General features: G+C 40.0%; 1 protein-coding gene across 10 annotated transcripts in view; it reads right to left on the minus strand.

Annotated features, from left to right (window-relative positions):
* Window positions 1-734: 734 nt before the first annotated feature.
* Window positions 735-21676, minus strand: part of MAP7 (microtubule associated protein 7) — a 142621-nt gene continuing 121679 nt past the window's right edge. For 7 of the 10 annotated variants that reach the window (XM_059700432.1, XM_059700433.1, XM_059700436.1 and 4 more), the window contains 10 exons: window positions 20674-20789; window positions 20079-20362; window positions 17346-17568; window positions 16092-16263; window positions 15743-15844; window positions 15105-15155; window positions 14940-14997; window positions 12021-12123; window positions 3966-4189; window positions 735-2185 (listed from right to left, as the gene is read on the minus strand). In XM_059700432.1, coding sequence (XP_059556415.1) covers window positions 2175-2185; window positions 3966-4189; window positions 12021-12123; window positions 14940-14997; window positions 15105-15155; window positions 15743-15844; window positions 16092-16263; window positions 17346-17568; window positions 20079-20362; window positions 20674-20789 — 1344 coding nt within the window. In that variant the 3' untranslated portion in view covers window positions 735-2174. Of the gene's footprint in view, window positions 2186-3965; window positions 4190-11172; window positions 11363-12020; window positions 12124-14939; window positions 14998-15104; window positions 15156-15742; window positions 15845-16091; window positions 16264-17345; window positions 17569-20078; window positions 20363-20673; window positions 20790-21676 lie in introns of those variants that run through there. The other 3 variants (XM_059700430.1, XM_059700438.1, XM_059700437.1) reach the window with 3 other exon arrangements.

A 21676-nucleotide genomic window follows, 5' to 3' on the forward strand; every position in this document is an offset into this window, starting at 1 on the left:
GCTTCACTGTAAATCCTGCAGTCAAGGTGACTGTGTGATTATGAGAAGAGAATCTTCACCAAGCTTTGTGGCCTTCTTGCTAATAGTTGTTCATGTGAAGGAACTGTTTTGCTTTTATTGCATAACCAGATTATGCAAGGGACATATAGCCTTACCATCCAGTAAAATCTGGCAATTAATCTATCAAATGAATCTGTGATCGGTTATTAAATTGGCCTAGTCTGCAATGAGGTGGAGGGGAACTAAAAGTCCATCCAGCCTATCCCATGGAGAAGGCCATATTTGATCCTTGAGCACTAGCCTTAATGTAGTGCCTACCACAGACCTCTGTGAGAACTCTTAACTGACCTTCAAGAGCTGGACAGAAAGCAATTCAGCCATTCAGGTCAAGGTCATCCTTTGGCAGTGTCATTCTTAAGACAGAGTTAGCAATTTTATACCACTTCTAATTAAAACTTGATTACTTAGAAAGCTTTCAGTTTGCTAATGATTGCTCAAATTTAAAAATATAAATTTAAAAAAAGAACCAAATAGAACTATTGCTCTAATTTTAAATAAATCTATTCTATACACCTGTTCATAAGAAGCTGAGAAAATGTCATTGAGGACAAATGAAGGGCAATTTGAAAACTCAAGAATCAACATGAGTGAAATTATATGAGAAACCTAAAAGTAAAACTATGTCAAACACATTTGGTGTTTCATGCTGGGTCAATTTAAACAAATAAAACCACTTTGTTGAACAGATCTTTTTAATGTGATTATGTGTACATGGACAATTGGTTATAGGGAAAACCCCAAAATTAACGTTTTAACAAATTACAGCTACTGTATTACTAAAGACGATATGCTTGGATTTTAAGGAAATAGTCCAATATATGAATAGTCTCTCATTCAATCTAGATTAACCAACCTCTCTTTGAATAAAAACCAATACACTACAGTGGTAGAAGTTTACTTTTTTATACATTCCACATAAACACGTGTTCACTCTTCTTCAATATTTAGTTATTCGTAGCCTCTCAAATGGTAAAATAAAATGGAATTTATATTAGTAAGTGAAAGTGCAAGTTTGTACAGCTAAGCTCAGCAGCAAAAGTGAAGAATGAAAAGTGAAAGCTGATGGATGCCACGCAGAAGGACATTCATAACGGTGTCCTGCAGTGTCCTGTGTGCCAAACACAGTCAACATCCCATCATTTTTTCATTGCTCTTAAACGAGCAAAACCAAATTCTTTTTTTATTTAAAGAAATAGTAAGCCTTTATCCCCCCACCCCCTCAACATAATTTGTCATCAGGTAAGGCAAAGACAAGTCCCACTATCACTGGGGACAGCAGCAATACACAGACTTTGGAAATAACCCTGAATCATCAGTAACATTCTCTCATGGTAACATAAGGAATGAATCTAATAATCAAATCTGCACTGTTGTCAGATTACTCTAATTTATTTGATTAGTTTTTCTGGAAAAACTTTATAAATACAGTATTTAAGAGGACAGTAAATTATTTTCTTGCTCTGAAAAAATAATGGTTTTTTTCCCCCCTTCACATTTAAAAAATGTTTAGTATGCCTTTGGAAAAAGAGATGCAAAAATGTGACTGCTGGGTTTGCAGAACGTCCATGTACAAGTTGCATTTACAAGAACCTGGTAATCTGCCTATAATTTGTGTCTACAGATAGAGCTCTTTGCAATATTATTTAAACAAACAGGCTTAATTTAAACACCTCTCCTACTCCCTCTACTTGTAGAGCAAAGAGGTACTTGTTTTTCAAGTATTGTATTGTAAAAGGTAAATTTTTTGTGCCAATTTTACCTGATAGCTTTTAAACATCAAAATATCTATGTGGAAAGTCATGCCAAGTCAGCCCATTTCTTTTATACAGAATAAAAAAAACAACAACTTGATTTGCCAAAAGGAGCTCACTGGAAAAAGCCATTTTAAAGTACGGAAGAACAAGGAGCATTTCTTTTTTTCTATTTGCGTAAATTATTAGAAAAGCTATCCAGTTTGTTGTCTTTAGCTGGTTTTAATAAAGTCTTTGCAAAATGATGGTCAGAAATCTTTAGAACACTGGAGGATGGGGGATGCTCCTTTACAGCATAGAAGGAATTTCTTTAATTGTAGAAATTCTTATTAAATTTCAGCTTTGGTTCTTCAGAAGAAACACTCAAATAACTTCTATATTAGGAGACAGAAAAAAGAACAGGTTAATATACTTATTTAAAATCTCATTTAAAGAATACTCTAGTAATTATATCTTACATTTCTAAAACTTTACCATGCTTTAAGAATAGGCAATTTCATCAGGGTCCACAATCACATATTTAAGTAAATTCTACCACTAATAGGAAAACACATGTCCTTTACATCAAATTAGGCTTTCTTTGAGGTTAAGGATTTACAAATGTCTTTGTATCCTTGGTACCTGATGCTTCCATCTACAAACATATGTTGGAGATTAAATCAATGTCTGTCAATAAATAGTCATGACCCCAAAAGACCTTACATCACGTAAGATCACAGACATTGGATTACTTTCCTAGAGAAGGTCTGGAAGGGTGGGCACAGTGAGAACGAATGACAGATAAATCAAAAGGGGATTTAAGGCCTGGCCAGTGAAGCAGAAAGTCATCTTAGATGTTCCTGCCTTCTCTATGAAGCTGCACCGGCAGTGTTTCCACCAACATGCAAGTAACCAGACGGTTCCCAGAGGCTTAACAATCAGAAAGTCAAACCTGGGATGGACCTTACAGTTCCCTTTTATAGTCTAGAAAAGTGGATCACTAAAGTTAAGTTATACTCCCAAGGTCAGTACAACAGAGAAGCAAAAAAGACTTGGTTCAACATTGGCTTTTTCAATAATTTAAAGTGGAAAATTTGTTATAAGTTCACTGATGGAATGTAAAAGAAAAACAATTTGACCACATATAATTCCTTAGTGACTCCATCTAAACATGCTGAATTTGGCCAACTCAGTTCATAATCCTATATAATAAAGAGCTAATATGCTAATTAGACCTAATAGCTGAATGACTTTCTGGACGTCCTTCTGGATGACCTTCTGATTGAAGCCGGGGCTGTGAGGGGCTGTGAGGGGCTGCAAGGGCCAAGCCCTTTGCACGAATTTCATGCATTGGGCCTCTAGTAGTATAATAAAGAGATGCTGGTCAATAGATGAAAGTGATCTGCTGGGAAGAGAAGTTGATAGAATTCAAAGAGATTTGATAAAAGATGGAGCTGGATTTATCCTTGTCTTTAAGATTTATGGGGCCATGCTGTTGAGTTGCTATGACCACTAAATTGGTAACTTTTGAGGTACTTCTTATTTCTTTGGGTCCTGTAAAGCTATTGTTCTTGTACAAAGACTTCAGATCAAATGTGAGTCCCAGAGACAGAGTATAAGAGAGTCACTGGCAGTTTTAACTACAGCTACAGTCACTTAACAAGGAATGGAAGATTCTTGTGCTCCCAGTTCAGAATATGGTCCCATTACCTAAATCGTAACTATCTTCTTACAAGTGAAAAGGACAATAGTGTATGATCCAGGTTGCTTAACCCAAACAAGAGAAAAATGATGGGAGAACATGATGGCAATCTTCAAATATCTGAAAATCTGAGAAAGATGGAATAAAAACCAACTAGTTTCTCTAGTGGACAGAACAAGCCCAATGGTCCTCAAGTTACGGTCAGCATTAAGTGTTTGCCTTTATCTGAACCTTGCTGAGCAAAGGGTGTTGCATACTGAATTTCCACACGGAATGGGAGACTAGAAGGGGCCCTAGAAATTGCCCAATGCAACTCAAAATTCAATTTCTGTGATCCCTGCACAATCTTGTCCATGTGGCTTATTTGGTCCATTAAAGGACAAAGCGTGCCACAATCACACTGAAGAAGGTCCATGCCCTCTTGGCTGTCACATAGATTTGATGATTACTGAGGGAATCCGAGGCAAGCTTACCTGCAGTCTGTTGTGTTTGAACGCCATCCACCTGAGGCAGGGACCCAAGCGTCCCTTCATCTTCAAAGGCCAAAATTGGATTCAAAGGAATCTCTGGGTTCTCACTGTTGGCGACATCTAATCTGGATGGCTTAGATCCAATAGGTAAGTTTATGATTTCTTCAAAATTTTCATTCTCAAGAGAGACTCCATTTTCATTTGGCTGTTTTTCCAAATTGGGAGTACTGGGAAATTTAAAAAATCAAAATTAAATTGGACTCATGTTAAAACAAAAACACATTTTTAGGACAACCAAATATTGTTTTATAACAAATAATTTTACAGTCAAAATGTTAGACTGCATCATTACTAACAAAAATGGTGAATTCTTACATATTTGTATATTAAATTCTTATTTTTTAAAAAATCTGTTCTGAATCAACCAATGAATGAATCAATAAGTGGAACAAATCAATGTTTGCATTTCCACATTACTCTGTCTGATAAAGAATAGCCCTTATTAGGATCTTCACTTCAAAGACAAGAGGATTAGAGTTTGGGGGTCAGAGGGATGATCTGCACAAAGTCACACAACTACAGATAGACAGTCCAGACTGTATGCATGACCTCTTGATCTCTGGTCCTATGCGTTTCTCATTATGCATTCTTTTTAAAAAATATATAATTTTTCTGATTTTAGAGAGGAAGGGAGAGGGAGAGATAGAAACATCGATGATGAGAGACAATCATTGATTGGCTGCCTCCTGCATGCCCTCTACTGGGGATCAAGTCTGCAACCCAGGAATGTGCCCTTGACCAGAATTGAACCCTGGACCCTTCAGTCTGCAGGCAACGCTCTATCCATTGAGCCAAACCCTAGGGCTCATTATGCATTCTTTACACTCCCTGACTATTCAAATTCTAGCTCTTCCTGGCTATTCCAACTTCCTAAAACAGATGTATAATTTTATAGGTAAATTGTTTAAGACCAACCTTCTCATCTTTGTCACTTAAATCTTTCTCTGACTCCACCTTGATTCTTATTGATTAATTCATGGTTACATTTTTGGATTTATTTTTTGAGGTGCCTTAACTGGCCATCAAATACTTAATTTTCTACCTACAATTTCTCTTAGATTTTTTACCCTCTTCACAAGCTCCCTAAACAAATGGGCAGTTCATTATATTATATGCTCATCGTTAAGCTTTACAATGCAGTTAAACCATGCCTGTGTAGCAAATGGATGCTAGGTTAATTTCATAGTTCACTTTATCTGACTGCAGCAATAGACATATATTTTCAAGCTTCGTATTTGCTCAGGGCTCAACTCATGTGTCAAAAGTGACCATATCTGACAGACAATATTCTAGACTTTGAATTTCCAAATGGAAAATGAAAAACTTAAAAATATAAAGCAAAAATCGTAAAGGTTTAACTTCTCATACATACTGATAAGTGAAATATTTAGTTATAGAAAGAGGTCTATGGGAAGAGACAGTCCAGAGACCAGAAAATCAGTCTCTAGTGTCGGCAATGCCAAATGCTTTAACTTTAGCAAGTCATTTCGTCTTTTTCCATCTCCTTCCCAAATGATAAAAGAAAGCTAATGTACATTCAATCTTTACATTGCTGTTTTTGAGGAGTCTTTGCTTCCCCGCCCCCCCACCCCATTAGGGAAATATTTGCTTTCCTTAATCAATGAGAAAAACTGATTTTTGTGGAACACATTCTAAAGCATTTCTGATTTGAATACAGGATGGGGCAAAAGTAGGTTTACAATTGTTCATATGAAAAAGAATACAATAATTAATAAATAATAACACAGGAATAAACTTTGTTTTGCATACTCACAAACCTACCTTTGTCCCACCCTGTATTTTGGTGCATTTTTAAGTATCAAACCTTTTCTTCTAGAAAAACAATTAAGATGCCTGTCCTAAGTATGTCACAAGGCACTGCAAGGTACTTGGAAAAATTATTTCTAAACGAGCTATGAAAGAAAAACATAAAAATGTTACACAGACTCAGAGCATGATGGTGCTTTTCTGGCATTTCACCAAGGAGGGGAGAGGAGGTTTGGCATCATAGTAGTCTGCATGAGCACGCACATGCATGCACACACTCGCACACATGCTTAACACCTGCCCTTCCAAGTGCTTGGGCTGTCACACCCATCCTCCTACTTTTTCCCAGTACCAATGGGCTTTCTGTAACCAGGGAAACAGTCCTGATTCTCATCCCAAAGAAATTTTAAGAAGTTTTGGCACAAGATAAAGCAGAGAAATGCATCTGCAAAGCCCTCATTCCTTGGCCATCTCAACTGCCTTGCCCTTGTAGGCGGCATGTGCTAACAAGCTGCAATGGCAACGCCAACCCCAGACTTGTGTCAACAGCTGATTTCATTTCCCCCTCCCACTGCTACCTGGCCACCCCACCCATGCTTACTTGTCCACAATTAGAGGAATAATTACACCATATGTTTTGGGTAAGCAATTATTAAATGTTCAGAGGACACTGACCTGCAGAAACTGTAACATTGAAACGGAAATCACTGGGGTTATGAATCTGGGTGTACTCTCAGAATAAGAGCACCAGCTTTTGAATTCCCCTTCTTTGTCCACTCTGGAGGTTGGAGCTGAATGCAAGACTCTTGAAGCCTGTGTACTTCGCTTGTTCAGTCCAAAATCCAGAAAAGAGGGCTGGGACCATGGCAGCAATCTGATAGTCCATAAGGCTTATTGTAGCTAGGGCCTTATTTTTTCTTAATGCTTATTATCATGTTATAATAAATAATTTAAAAAGTGATAAATCTCTTTCTGTTTGAATGATAGGGGCTTGGGTATGTTACTTTTTTTTTTTTAAGTATATTTTATTGATTTTTTTACAGAGAGGAAGGGAGAGGGATAGAGAGTTAGAAACATCGATCACCTGCCTCCTGCACACCTCCCACTGGGGATGTGCCAACAACCAAGGTACATGCCCTTGACCGGAATCGAACCTGGGACCTTTTAGTCTGAAGGCCGACGCTCTATCCACTGAGACAAACCGGTCAGGGCTATGTTACTTTTTAATTAGACAAAAAACCCACAAAAAAACCAAAACCCTAAATACAAAGATAAACTCCTAAGATTTGGAGGAAAACCATTAGGTCAAACACCAAAATTACTACAAATCCCTTACTTGAGAGAAGAAACATTCGATTGAAGATATAGCCCCTAGGGCTAAGAACAGCATAAAATGTCTTCTGGGTATTAGGACGGTAAGACAGTAGGCTGTTACAGCCATGAGTTTTTGGCTTCTAGAACAGAGATTCTCAGCTGGGCGTGGAAGAATCTATCAGAATGATCTGAGAAATTTAAATTTCCTGCCTCACCCCTTGTGTTTTCACATTTATCCTTTGTTTCTTGTTCTAAAGCAAGTTTCCTATTCACAAGAAAACACTCCTCCCTCAATGGGCACTTCCCTCTACAAACACTCTCTCAAGAACCAAAAAGGGCTTCTGGAGAAGAATCATCCTTGCTCAGGTTTACGTATTTCTTTGAAAGCTGGCCAGAATTTCGATAACACCGATCTTCTTCAATTCTACCTATTATTAATGGGGAGCCTGTCAGGCAAGGATAATGGTCTTCAGGCTTTAAAAGGCTTGCACACCAAAAGCTGAGAGCCAAAGAAACCTCAGAGGCTAGCCATGTGACTCAGGACCCTCAAGGTCAGGAGTAAGGTTCAGGGAGTTTCTCTGCTCCAGGAACTGCTGCTCCTCCCAGCTACAAGCGCAACCTTAGGAGGACATTACCACATCTCTGGGGGTGGGTATGGCGAGTGTAACCTAGTTTACAGCATTCGTTTACTTTTTCTTAGAGAGAAAGCAAAGCAATGTATTAGGTACAGGAGACATTAGGAAAAGCAAAACTTCTCCCAGTCTGAACTAAAGGTATTCATTGTAAGGAGTGGAATTTTCTAGTGAAAACAAACCGGACCACAATGCTGACAGCATTTGTCATGGTGGATTCCCCAGAGTATTGACATCAAGGTGTTTGGAAGGGGCCCTGGGAATCTCCAATTTGTGATTTAATTCATGGCGGACCAGCTGGAGGCATCTACAACTCTACATTGGGTGTACAGTAGGGTATTTCATGCATATGTTGAATCATTATCAGGATTATGGAATGCTTCATTAAACATAATGCACTGAAGTGAAAAACTATGACTCTGATGAGTGATTTCAAGGTCACCTTGAAATTGGGAATAAAAAAAGAACATAATAGATGTGACTTACTTGTAATTTTAAAGTGTTTAACGGGTTTTCAGATGCAAAACTGTTTAAAAATGAGGGTCCCCACTGAAACAAAGCGAATGTGTGCCCATGAATAGGAAACTGCCTTAGGAAAGGGTATTAGAGAGAGGTATAAGCAGGTCCTTCTCTAGATGGAAGAGTATGAGTGGCAGAGAGCCTGAGGATCGGTGCTAAGACTGGTTTAATAATAATCTAGAACAGCCGTGGGCAAACTACGGGCCCGTGGGCCGGGTCCGGCCCGTTTGAAATGAATAAAACTAAAAAAAAAATAGACCGTACCCTTTTATGTAATGATGTTTACTTTGAATTTATATTAGTTCACACAAACACTCCATCCATGCTTTTGTTCCGGCCCTCCAGTCCAGTTTAAGAACACATTGTGGCCCTCGAGTCAAAAAGTTTGCCCACCCCTGATCTAGAAGGTGTGCAGGCTGAAAAATGTAAGTATGCAAATAAAGTTTATTCTGGGAAATGCTAGTCATAAGAATAACCCCTTGAGGATAGGAGGGAAAATCATTCAACACAGGCAAGGTAAAAGCAGTGAGTTTAACGAACTCTGCGATGAACCATCCTTAAAAGATGATGGGCTGTCAGTCACAATGAAAGTAACAGATCTTGGAATCACTGCAAACTGTTTCCTAGTGACACTGAGTCCTTGTTTTGATGGTGAAAGCATCAAATGTGAGGCATAGAAAGATGGGATACCAGATACAACACAAGAGCATTTTTCTACAATGTCACAGTGCAGCTACACCCAGTCAGTGTACTGTGTGTCTTCTGGACACCGCACCTTAGAAGCACGTGTTTGTGCACTTCTTTTGATGTATTTGTTAATACAAGAGGTGATGCAAAGTGAAAATATAGCTTTTTCAAGATTGATATGGATAAATTTAAGGAAGATAAATTTAAAAATAATGAAGGGAAGCAGAGTTTCTTAGGCTACATATCACAAAGTTTGGGTCCCAAGCAATGGAGAATAAAGTTAGAGAGCACAGTAAGAATTCCCTACAGGCCAGGGTCATTCAGTAATGGGTGATGTTTTTCTAAGTGACATCCAAATCTCTATGAATTTTTACAAATTTGTTTTTACTGATAATTTTTTAAATCAATAGAAGAATAGTATGATGATAAATAGGGCTGACTGACACAAAGCTGAGTGCTAGAGCATAGTGCTCCATTTTGCATGTGTACTCAGAGTATACTGATAAGAGGTGGTATCAGCTTATGTGACAAGGGCTAAGGACCAATGAACTAGGTTCACTGGATAAACAAACATTGTGTTAGTGCCAGGTAAAAAAGTCAAGTGCCATCATGGCACACTATCTGAGGAGATCTGAGGTTTTAGAGCAGATTAAATAGAGAAACGCAATGGGTAAAATGAATCATCAGCAAGTCTCGGTAGCATAAGCATCACTAAAGCAAAAGGGTTTGATCAGTACCACATGTATAAGATTGACTTAATTCCAGAAAAATAGCATTCTTTACAATAAATGACTTGTTGAATTTGAATGTTCTTGGTCTAAGCAGTGTTATTTTATTTTTAATCCTCACCCTAGAAAATGTTTTACTTTTTGTAGAGAGGAAAAGGGAGAAAAGAAAAGAGAAAGATCGATGTATGAGAGAAACATCTATCGGTTGTCTCTCCCATGTTCCCCCACTGGGGATCGAACGCACAACCTAGACATGTGCCCTTACCAGGAATTGAACCAGCAACATTTCAGTGCATGGGACAATGCTTCAACCAGCTGAACCACACTGGCCAGGGCTAAGCAGTGTTATTTTTAACTTCAATTTGTGATTTGTTGTTCTGGCTTTCCAGATAAATAATAGCTATCAAAATTTTAAGCCTAAATTTATATTTGTAAAAATAAAGTAACTCTTAGATAGTTTCTTTTTTTCTTTAAAGGGGAGACACACTGGAACCAAAGGATTAAATTTGTTAAGGTGATTCTTGTATTATATCCTAATGTTTATATTTGGATACTAATCTGGATCTGCCTGTATTGTTAGGTAAAAGAATAGAAAAAGTATACGCTTGTATTTCTCCTGGTTGTTTGATAGGGATCATCTTACATGCATGACAAAGGACAATTTATTACTTGGGTAAAGATGCATGACACCAGTAAGTGCACAGTGCTGTGTGCTTAAATTATAAATTGTGTGTGGAGGAGGCTAAAAGAAAAGAATTTTATTATCTATACTAGAGGCCTGGCGCATGAAAATTCATGCACTGGAGGGGGGTTCCCTTAGCCTGGCCTGCTCCCTCTCACAGTCCGGGAGCCCTCAGGGATGGGAGGCGACCTGGCGATCAGGGGAAGGCAATGCCCCATCACACCTCTGCTGCTGCCACTGCCGGCAGCGCAAGCCTCGGCTGGCCCTGGGTGGCTGGGGGGCTGAGGGGACTGGGGGGCTCCAGAGGCAGGTGTGCGGAGCAGCCTGGCTGGGCTAAGGGGACTGGGCTCTGCCATCTTGTGTCTGTGGGCACAGCCATCTTTGAGGGTGGGGAAGTCAATTAGCATATTCCCTCTTTATTAGATAGGATCATTTTACATAGTAAATTTATGTTTCAGGTTCTTATATAATGATTAGTAACTTGGTGATTTTACCTTTGAAGAGAGTCAGTTAATGTATCAACTAACTTAGGTTAAATGAGCCTATTCTTTATCACAATGATGGTGTTCACTCTGTGATGCTTTTTATTCCTTTCTAAGAATCTCTGAAATCAATGAACATAAATTACAACAGTTGGGAACAAATATTTTATTTGAAGAATGATCTGTAACTAAAAGAATAAAATACCATTTAACCTCCATGTTAGGTAATTATGACAATAAATTTACTCAACATAATTGAAAGCTTATCATTAAGATCTCTCTCAGGAAAATCATTATCTTTGGTGTTATAGTGGGCAAAATAACAAATATTTCACTGTCACAGAAAGATGTTAATAGATATGATTTGTGGACATCTTCGGATGACATCTTTTCATTGCTGTCAATCATGCCATAAAATGTGTAGTGTGCATTTTTAGATTTTAAAAAATTAACTTGAGGACTGTCAATTTTCTGATGGTAGCAGAGATTCTGGCATTAGAAACTGGTAGACTCATTAAATAATTAAATTCTGAAAACGAAAATAAGTCATAGCTGAACATTTGAACATTATTACAGCTATTTCTCAAGTTCTCCATGATTATGTTATTAGCTACAGCTATGACTACTCCCATTTTTCATTTTTGAGTTTGCTCTTACGATGTTGTCGATATAAATGCAAGGAAAGAGAAAGGCAATCTTTCAACACATGCTCCTTTCTTGACTGTTAGCAACTGTTTAAATCTTCAATAAACCCCACTACTACTAACATAGCATAAGAATTACTGGTACAGAAATTAATTTTACTATGGAACAAACACTGCCTCATTAAATATTATAGTAAAAATACAGTTGTTATATACCATTACAGAGCGTGCATATGGTCTAGATCATGTTAAATATAAACAGAGAAAAGTAAATTATTCCTTGTAATTTTCTTTAATAGTCACACAAAACCCTCACTATCATATTTAAAGATGCAAAAAAAAATTTTATTAAATATTTTCCCTTTCTCACAGAATTACTAACTCAACCAAAAATTAATGAACCTAGATAAAAATAAATCCTAATGTTAAAACTCTGAAATCCCATCAGGCCCAGGAAATTCTGGTGGGGGTGGGTGGGGGTTAAAAATAGTAGTGTCTGTCCTAATGCATATCAGTAAAAAAGGCTCCAATTGCTTGACTCACCTTTCCACAGTCACTTTTGATTGGTGTGAGGTAACCATATGTGGGCTGGCTGCTGGGTCTCCATTTCCTGGAGAGTTCATCATACCGGGAAGTGCAGAGACTGCTGGACGTGGCAAAGAAGATGGAACGAAGGGTTATTCGTACCCTACTGTCAAACCCACACCCCAGGAGCTAGAGTGCCTGACTTTGGTACTGGCTCTGCTAGTTATCAGCTGTGTGACGGTGGGCCAGTGACAAACTCTCTGCCTCAGTTTCCTCACGGATAGTGCCTACCTCACAGGCTACTGTGAGAAGTAAATGTATTAACACATGCAAAGTACTCAGAATGGTTTCCGGCACATTGTAAGTGTGAAAACCAGTGTTATTACTTTTGCTTGCACTAAATTGACTCTGGACAAAAGGTATGTAATACTGAAAGCAAAGCAATTGATGAGGATTGCAGTAAGCTGACTTGATTAGACTGTCGCTGAACATCTTTACTGAAGGATTTGTAACAAAGGACCGTGAAATACCTTCAGTGATAAAAAATATGTTTTAAAACTCAGTTTGGTTCTAGTCACACTTAGAATGTTAGGGAGTTCACGAACATCACCTGACTGTGCCACCTTGTTATTCAATGCTCAATGTCAGAGTCCAGCGTAAGCCAGCAATATTGACGACTGACTCTAAAATTGGGGACAGGGTTACTGAACATCTGATAAACCTTCATAGAGGTCAGGGTTGCAGGGAAATTTGTGGCAGTTGATGGTTTTAGTTTGATGTGAGAGAATAGCTGAGATAATTCTAAAGAAGTGTTATTTCAACAGCCTGGCACACATTCAGTAACACTGTCAGAGGTACAAAGAGTCTGAATACTGAAGTAAAGAAGTGATTGCTAACTTTAAAAGCTGCCAACATTTGCAAAGCTGGTAATAAATAGGCAGCTTCGGAGAAGACTTCGGATGGGTCTGTAAACTCACCTGCCTGCCCGCCCACCCTAGAATTCTCTTTGGAGCACTGGTAACACCACTCAGCCCTCAACCAGATGTGGGACCAAGAGAGGAGAAATACTAGTTAGCCAGATAATCTAGGCCTCTTTTTAGTGGTATTAACTCAAACCAATTTTTTATGAGTATTGATGAAGAAAGATATAACAACTGACAAATTTAACTTTCCTTCTTGCCTTTTGTTCATTCTCGGATTGAGGTATAAAGAATACTGAAAGAATTGATAAAGGAACAGCAGGGAGGGGAAAGATCAACAATTAACAATAGAGAGCCAGGCCATGCACACACTATAGCATCAGCCCTCAAATAATCCTGAGCTGGTGCAATTTACATCCTGGTACCCTCATTCTGATAGCTCACTGGGTGCTATGCCTACTTACAGCCTATCTAGTACAACATTCTCGAAGACACCTGCTAAAAACGCAATAGTATAAATATGTAACCACTAGGGCAGTGATGGCGAACCTTTTGAGCTCGGCATGTCAGCATTTTGAAAAACCTTAAGTTAACTCTGGTGCCGTGTCACATATAGAAATTTTTTGATATTTGCAACCATAGTAAAACAAAGATTTATATTTTTGATATTTATTTTATATATTTAAATGCCATTTAACAAAGAAAAATCAACCAAAAAAAATGAGTTCACATGTCACCTCTGACATCACTGCACTAGGGTTACTCTCCAAACAAATACAATTAGGGCATCTTTAACAGAGCATGAAAACCCCACTATAAAGCAATTATGACCAGAGTAACTGGGTAGTTTCTATTGAAATAAAACCTAATTCCACAATACAAATATTTTACATTTGGAAACCCCCAGAACTGACAGAGAATGTTTTTTCACATAAATAATTTCATTTGATCTTTACTCTGATCTTGACAAATAAACAGAAAAAGAAACTGAGGTATCTCTGGCCCTTTCTTTTCATATTGATATTACAGATGAGTAAGGAGGGAGACTTGAATGAAGAGCTACCTACAACTACCCATATGTACAATCATGAAAATCACGTGGGGTCGTGGAGGGAACAGAATTAGCAGCTGGTGACTTGGATTCCAGCTGTGCAACCTGGCTTGTCATGCAATGTGCGTGCCCCTGGGAGGTAGGGACCTGCCTGTCTTGGTCACACTGAGACCTAGCACCTACTACAGGGCCTGGCGCATAGCAGGTCTCTGACAATGCTGTTGACGCCAAGATAAAGCACCCCTCCCTCACAAGGCTGCAGTGGAAATTCAATGAGCAAATGCATACAGGATGTACCTGACACAGGAAGGGCATTTAGTAAATACTAACTGAATCTGAGTACTAAAACACTAAGGTTATTTTTACTTAAACCAAATCTGGTCTAGAATCACCAAGAAATTAATCTGTCTGTCTATACCATATGAATAACTTTCTAATGAAACTTTAACAGATTTTTAAAATTTTAACTCTATCCTGAAGTCAGAACTAAAAGAAATACTATTTAAATTCCTTTTTGAGAATTGCCATATGTACAATTTGTCAAAAATATGTATATTTAAATGAAATTTAATTTTGTAAATGCAAAGAAAAAAGTTTGTGTGTACGCATATATACATAATATATCTATCTATATAGCCATATATAGGTATATATATATATATAGATAGATATATACAAATCTATACATACACACACACACACAGATACATAGAAGACTAAAATGATTTAAGATATTAAGTACTTCATTTGTGTATAAACAAATGTGAAAAAACATCATCCAGAAATGCTAGAGAGAGTTTTACACAGGGAAAAATGTGTAGCCTAGATGACATACACCTGAGCTTCTGTGGATCAATTATATCTTTTTATCTTTTTGTTTTTTTTTAATCAACCAATGACCATCTTGACCTCTAGAAAGTCAATTCAAAAATTCTATATTTGAATTGAGTTTTTTGAAATAAATACCTGTTCCTCCAGTGAGAGCTCCCTTGGCTATATCTCCATTTCTCTGATCAACAGTTTTCTACCAAAGAAAACAAGGAAAAAGACTTTTTAATGTTAAAGTTACAAGTGAAGTAAAGAAAAATAAAATAAGCCATTAAGAAGAGCTAAAAATGGCCATCTCAATACCTTATCTGTAGCTTCTGTTCTCCTGGTTCTTTTCATAATCTCCTCAAGTCGCTATAAGAAAGGAAGAATTGAAGGAACAGATCAGATATAGGAAGAAAGCTGGCCTGGCACATTTCCCTTACTAAGCAAATAGCAGGTCATTAAAACACACCTGTTATTTTGAAAAATATAATGCTCCCTGCTTTGTCTTAATTGGAGTTATTCCAAAATGTTAGAACTGCCTTAAACCATATGAATCGGACCTAACTTTTTGAAGGATGAACTATAAATGGTGATTTCTTTGGAGGAAATTTTTTTTAAAAAAAGATTTATTATATTTTTATTGATTTCAGAGAGGAAGGGAGAGAGAGAGAAACATCAATGATGAGAGAGAAGCATTGATCGGCTGCCTCCTGCATGCCCCCCACTCGGGATCAAGCTACAACCTGGAACCATGACTCCTGGTTCATAGGTTGACGCTCAACCCCTGAGTCGCGCCGGCGGGCTGGAGGAGGTTTTTAATATTGAGAGCTACTTTAGTTTATCCGGAATGGGCAGAACACGTTTGTTTTCTGATGGCAACAAGCTAGTCTCCAGATCTGTAGATGGCTTCCAGTCTAGAAGGAATCAGGGCCCTTAGAGTCCCGGGCTTCCGCTACCTTCTTTCTCTCCAGGCGCTCCTGCTCTTCCCTCTGGAAATGCTTCTCCCGTTCCTGCCGGGCCTTCTCTGCTTCCTCACGAACACGAGCTTCTTCTTCTTTCTAGAAACAAGAAGAGGGCAGGTGCATCTTACAAACAGGCTGGCTCGGTCTGCTGCCCAATCTCTCGGGGCGCCCAGGGTGGAGGCAAGAGAGCAGGTGGACAAAGTGCAGAAAATGAGAGCACGCACAAGACTCAGAGCAATTCTAACGATCCACTGCCCGTGTTCCCCTGCTCATCGGGGATGACCCCTGCTCATCCGGGCAAGGGGCAGCCCCGAGCTGCGTGCCCAGCGCCCAGGGATCCCACCTGCTTCTGCAGACGCTCCGCCTCCTCCCGCTCGCGCTGCTCTCGCTCCTCCGCCTGCCGCCGCAGCTGCTCGGCCCTCTCCCGGGCCTGCTCCGCTTCCAGCCGGCGGGCTTCTTCCTCCCGGCGACTTCTCTCTTCGGCCACCCTTTGGGCCAATTCCTCTCTCTTTTGTCTGGAGAAAGAGAAGAACAGAACAAAGAGATGTGAGGGGAAATCCTTGGAGAGAGGGGCTCCGGAGCATGGCTACTGCCTGGACATTTGGTTCAGAGTCGGGCAGCAAAGTCCCCACGGGATGCATTCCCTGCTGTTCAGAGACAAACTGAAGCCACCTTACTCTTCTTCCTCATCTTCCCAGTCTCCTGTTGCCTTGTGGCAAAATGCAACCGTGTATATGTGGGAAGGAGCTGGCTTTGTAAAAGAATCTGCAATTTAACTACCTCTAAAGGCTGAAACTTATTTGAGGCTCCTTTGTCCCCCCCTCCCCCCCCCCCCCCCAAATCTCCGTCAATAGACAAAGGTCAGGGTGTTCCGTCACAGGACAGGAGGAAGACGGCCTATGCACATCCTGTCGGGACCAAGCTCCAAAACAGCCCATCCTCCCAGGGTGCAGTTCTGCTTATCTGAAGAACAATTATGCTGACATTAGCCTTACTAGCCCCAGAAGGAGAGCAACTAAGCAAACTGTCCCTGGCAATACTATCTGGCAGGCAATCACCCGGCACTAACTCTCTCTCCCAGCCACCCTCTAAGAGGACTGCTATCTGGAAAAAAGAAAACATGAACTTTTACTATTCAGCTTTAAAATGATAATTAGAAAGGTAATGAAGAAATATGGAGATTAGATATATGTTAAGTAAACAAACAAACCCAGCCTTGTACAATTGTATCTCTACTGTAGCTATAAGTATGTAAATATATATGTGTGTATATACTTATGTATGAAAAAATATAACTAACTGCACACTATTCACAGAGACTAGAAAGGATTATTCAGAATCGACACAATTATTGAAAACCGGTGAAGGCTGTGGATTTTTTCCCTTTAAATCTTTCTTCATTAATGCTGTTGTATTGTCAGTATAATAAGAAAATGCGATTTTAAAAAATCAATAGTTACAGGAACACCAGGTAAGAGTAAGTCGGAAATAGTCCCGTTCACCTTTCTCACTGCTACCACCTCTTCTCTCACAAACTGAAGACTGAATCCAAGTTATCAAGGTGTCCCTGTATCACTTAGCAATGCCACTGCTTTACCTTTCAAGCTCTTCCCTCTCCCTCTTTTCCCTTTCCTCCTTCTCTCTCTGCTCTCGGGCCAGCCGCCTCTTCTCCGCTAGCAGCCTTGTGGCCTCTTCTGGGTCGGTGGTGCCTGCCGAGGTCTTAGGAGAAGCACTGGCAGTCACAGTTGACGATGGTAGTGGGACTGTCGCTGGGACGGAGGCTGGAGTGGGGGCTGGGGCTGGAGCTGGGGCTGGAACAACTGTAGAAAAAGATACAAGGAGAAAACCAATTGGAAACAAAACCCCAAAAACAAAACAAAAACTAGCATTCCCTACACCCCAGACCTAGCATTCATCATTATAAAAGAAAAGGGAATGTTTATTGCTGTGTGTTCTCACGGTTTCACTGTATTCTATCTGTAACCAAGCAACAGATAACAAAAAGCTGCATGTGTATGTGAGACATCCAACAAAGCTGACACTTTTCAACAAGTCTAATTTTTATACAAGTTAAATCAGTTAAGAACATGTGTCATGTCGAATGTGTACTGAGCATAGAGCCTCACATTAGGTTTTGTGGGAAGTTATACCCTGAGCAAAAAGAAGGTGGGCTCTTCCATTTGCCTTTGATTAAAATGTAAAAATCCTTCTCTTTAGTGACTATTCTTTACTAGAAGACTAAAGCTGACCATCCTCAGCATCCATGCCACGAGCCAGACTCAGGCCGGGAAGATAAGACCCAATGAAGATGTCCCTTTTGTCTACTCAGAGCTGTGTCCAGGTGGGAGGCAGGAGGAGCCAAGGGCCACTTGAGGAGCTGGCACTCCTATACCTTACACATCCCGGTCCTCACTGTCAATCCTGATGCCAAGATGCAGGATGGGAGCAGAAGTCCTCTGACCTTATTCAGATTCAGGAAAATGACCTAGAGAGCTAGCACAGCAGGCAGTCCCACACAGAGGCACCGCGGGGAGTGCGCTCTTGGCACTGACCATTCCAGACGCTCCTGTCAAGATTTATATTTCTCCTTCCACACTCACAGGTTTTTCTTAAGCTCAAGACTCTCTTTGGCCTTTCTCTTCTCCTTTGCATGCAAACAAACCCTGGACTCCTCCATTCTCTAACAACCCTATTCATCTTGAGCCATCAATTCTTTCTTTGCTCCTACCCTCAATCTTCAAATTATCTTCAAATTAAGTGTTAAGGAGAAAACTTTTGAATAAAGACAATTTTCAACAAGAAATACTGAATTCCTAGGTCCAGGTGATTTCAAACTTCTAAATAACATCTGGTTAGCTGGGAAGAGATGAGATCCACTGGATCTTCGGGAAAAAACAAATTCTAACTTCTGTCAAACACACGGGCTAAGCCAGTGGTCCTTAAACCCCAGAAGCACAGGAATAGGATAACTGGCCACTCTGTATTTTACCGGGCAATCCTGCACAGGAGTCACCTGGAGAACTTAGTATCTTTTTGAGTCCTTGGATCCCCCACATATTCTGATTCAGTAGGTTTGATGTAGAGCCAGGCTTCTGAAGTTTGGAACGTCAGAGATATGGTGTTTTAAAAATATCTGCACAAATTCTTTGACAATCCTCCCTTTATTTTATTTATTTATTTATTTATTTAAAATATATTTTATTGATTTTTTACAGAGAGGAAGGGAGAGAGATAGAGAGTTAGAAACATCAATGAGAGAGAAACATCGATCAGCCGCCTCCTGCACATCTCTGCAACCCAGATACATGCCCTTGACCGGAATCGAACCTAGGACCTTTCAGTCCGCAGGCTGACGCTCTATCCACTGAGCCAAACCGGTTTCAGCGACAATCCTCCCTTTATTTATTTATTTATTTATTTTTTAAAATATATTTTATTGATTTTTTTTACAGAGAGGAAGGGAGGGGGAATAGCGAGTTAGAAACATTGATGAGAGAGAAACATCGATCAGCTGCCTCCTGCACATCTCCTTCTGGGGATGTGCCCACAACCCAGGTACATGCCCCTGACCGGAATCGAACCTGGGACCCTTGAGTCCACAGGCCGACGCTCTATCCACTGAACCAAACCGGTTTTGGCGACAATCCTCCCTTTAAATGGTGGAGACTAATCCTCTCCACTTGAGTGTGAGTTGAACCTAGGGACTTGCTTTCAATGACCAGAACATGACAGAAATAGTGATTTTTGTGTCTTCTAAAACTAGGCATAAAAGATACTGTGGATTCCTCCTGATTCTCTCTCTTAGATCACTCAGTTTATGGAAAAGCCAGGAGAGCAAGCAGACAAATTGTGAGGACATCAAGCAACCCTATGGGGAGGTTCACATGTCATGCAGCCGAGGCCACCTGCCAATAGCCATGTGTCTGAGCCATCCTCCAATAATCAGGCTAAGCTGCTTCCAAATTTCTGACCGAGACTCTGTGTGATATAAAAATTGTTGATTTAAGCTGCACAGTGTTAAGATAATTTGTAACACAGCAACAGATAACACAAGTAATTCTGATGCTGGTGCTCTGAAGACCACATTTTGTGAAAATAATAAAGGAATTAAAAACCATAACTGAATTAATATGCTATGGCTTGTCCAACAGTAGGGCTTTGGATGTACAATTCTACTTTCTTTATAGGTAAGAAAACTATACTTAAGAAAAGGTCCCACAATTAGCCTCAGAATAAAATTTCTAAGTCCCCAAAAGGGGGATAAAAAAGGCAGGAGAAAAGGGGAAGGAGCAAGCAACCTATATTCCACCACGAGTGGGTTGATTCTTACCAGAGGCATCCTCTGCTTCCCCAGCCGTCCCCTCTTCAGCTGTGGCTTCTTCCACCTTCACTAGAGGTATTCGACCCTTTAGTGGGGGCTCATTGGCAACTTTCTGAGGTTCCTTCTCGGGGTCTTTTCTCTCAGGTTCCACTCTGACTTCCCTCTTGACAGGGCGGATGTTGCCAGGGGATGGGGGCCGGACCTGAGCAGGGGTAGCTTTGACTGGTCCGGGAGGCAAGGAAGATGTAGGTCTGGGCGTGCCAGGCAAATGAGGAAGGGACTTGGATGGGAGCCTGGGAAACAAACACACAGCATGAAGAGGAGGGAACATGCCAGAACAGGCTTGCCAGAATCTCCATTCCCCGAGCCCCTCATCATAGAATATGGAAAAGAAATGAAGGTATTTAGCCTTGCATATTTGTCTTTTATGTGACAAATGCAGAAATATTCACGTTAAAGGCCCATACCAGTTTTCTTTAAGAAACAAACGTTATTCCCTAAGTTAAGGTCGAACCGTGTAGGGGGAACAGCTTCCTTTCAGGGGACAGAGGCTACCCCTTCTCCAGCATGGAGCAACCCCGCCAGCCCCTTCCATGCCACTTACCACAGTCGGGGGGAAGCTGGTGATCTGGCTTTGGGATGAGATGGAGACAAAGCCCTTCGGATGCCGGACGTGCGGTGGGAGGGTACGTTTTCTCTCTCCCTCTCTCTTTTATGGCCCTAAGTTCAGAGAAACACAATGATTAGATTTTTTTCCCCATGCGTCAGACAACCCAACTCAGGGTATTCAGCAATGGAGCTGCAATCCATTGAGTCACATTTTAGATATTTTCTAACCTTCCTTATATATCTCCATTCCACCCCAAACAAAAGGCCTGTGTTAGCTTTAAAGCAAACATTACACTAAAGCCACATAATGTGACACTAATAAGGAGGTTCTTGATGTGATTTGTATTTACATTTGTAGGAAAAAAACATACACTTATATTTTTAGAAAGCACCTGTACTATGTGTTTAAAATTCTGGGAGCAAATAATCTGGTTTAACCCACACAAATGTCAAAATAGAAGTCACTTCCAGTCTCCCCACCCCAATTTTTAATTAAAATACACTTTATATCTTTAAATTCTTTTTTTTAAAAATATATTTTATTGATTTTTTACAGAGAGGAAGGGAGAGAGATAGAAAGTTAGAAACATCGATTAGCTGCCTCCTGCACATCTCCTACTGGGGATGTGCCCGCAACGCAGGTACATGCCCTTGACCGGAATCGAACCTGGGACCTTTCAGTCTGCAGGCTGACGCTCTATCCACTGAGCCAAACCGGTTTCGGCAATATCTTTAAATTCTTTAACACTTTTCTGGAACATACCATAGCTCAATCTTTTTTTTTTTAATTTACACGTCAGCTATATCAGACTTTAATTAATATTTTCATATTGATGTTATAGTAACAAGTTCTTACTCACTTAGTGCCTTTCTGCTCTTGAAGAAAGAGTCAGGTTCAAGGTGAGGAATTTTAGCTATTTTTAGTTGTCTTCACTAGGGACGAAATTGTAATCTGAGGGTGGGCCAAGACATCAGCCCTCCTCTGACTGACAACCAGG

This window comes from Myotis daubentonii, chromosome 6, assembly GCF_963259705.1.
Source record: "Myotis daubentonii chromosome 6, mMyoDau2.1, whole genome shotgun sequence".
Taxonomy (NCBI): domain Eukaryota; kingdom Metazoa; phylum Chordata; class Mammalia; order Chiroptera; family Vespertilionidae; genus Myotis; species Myotis daubentonii.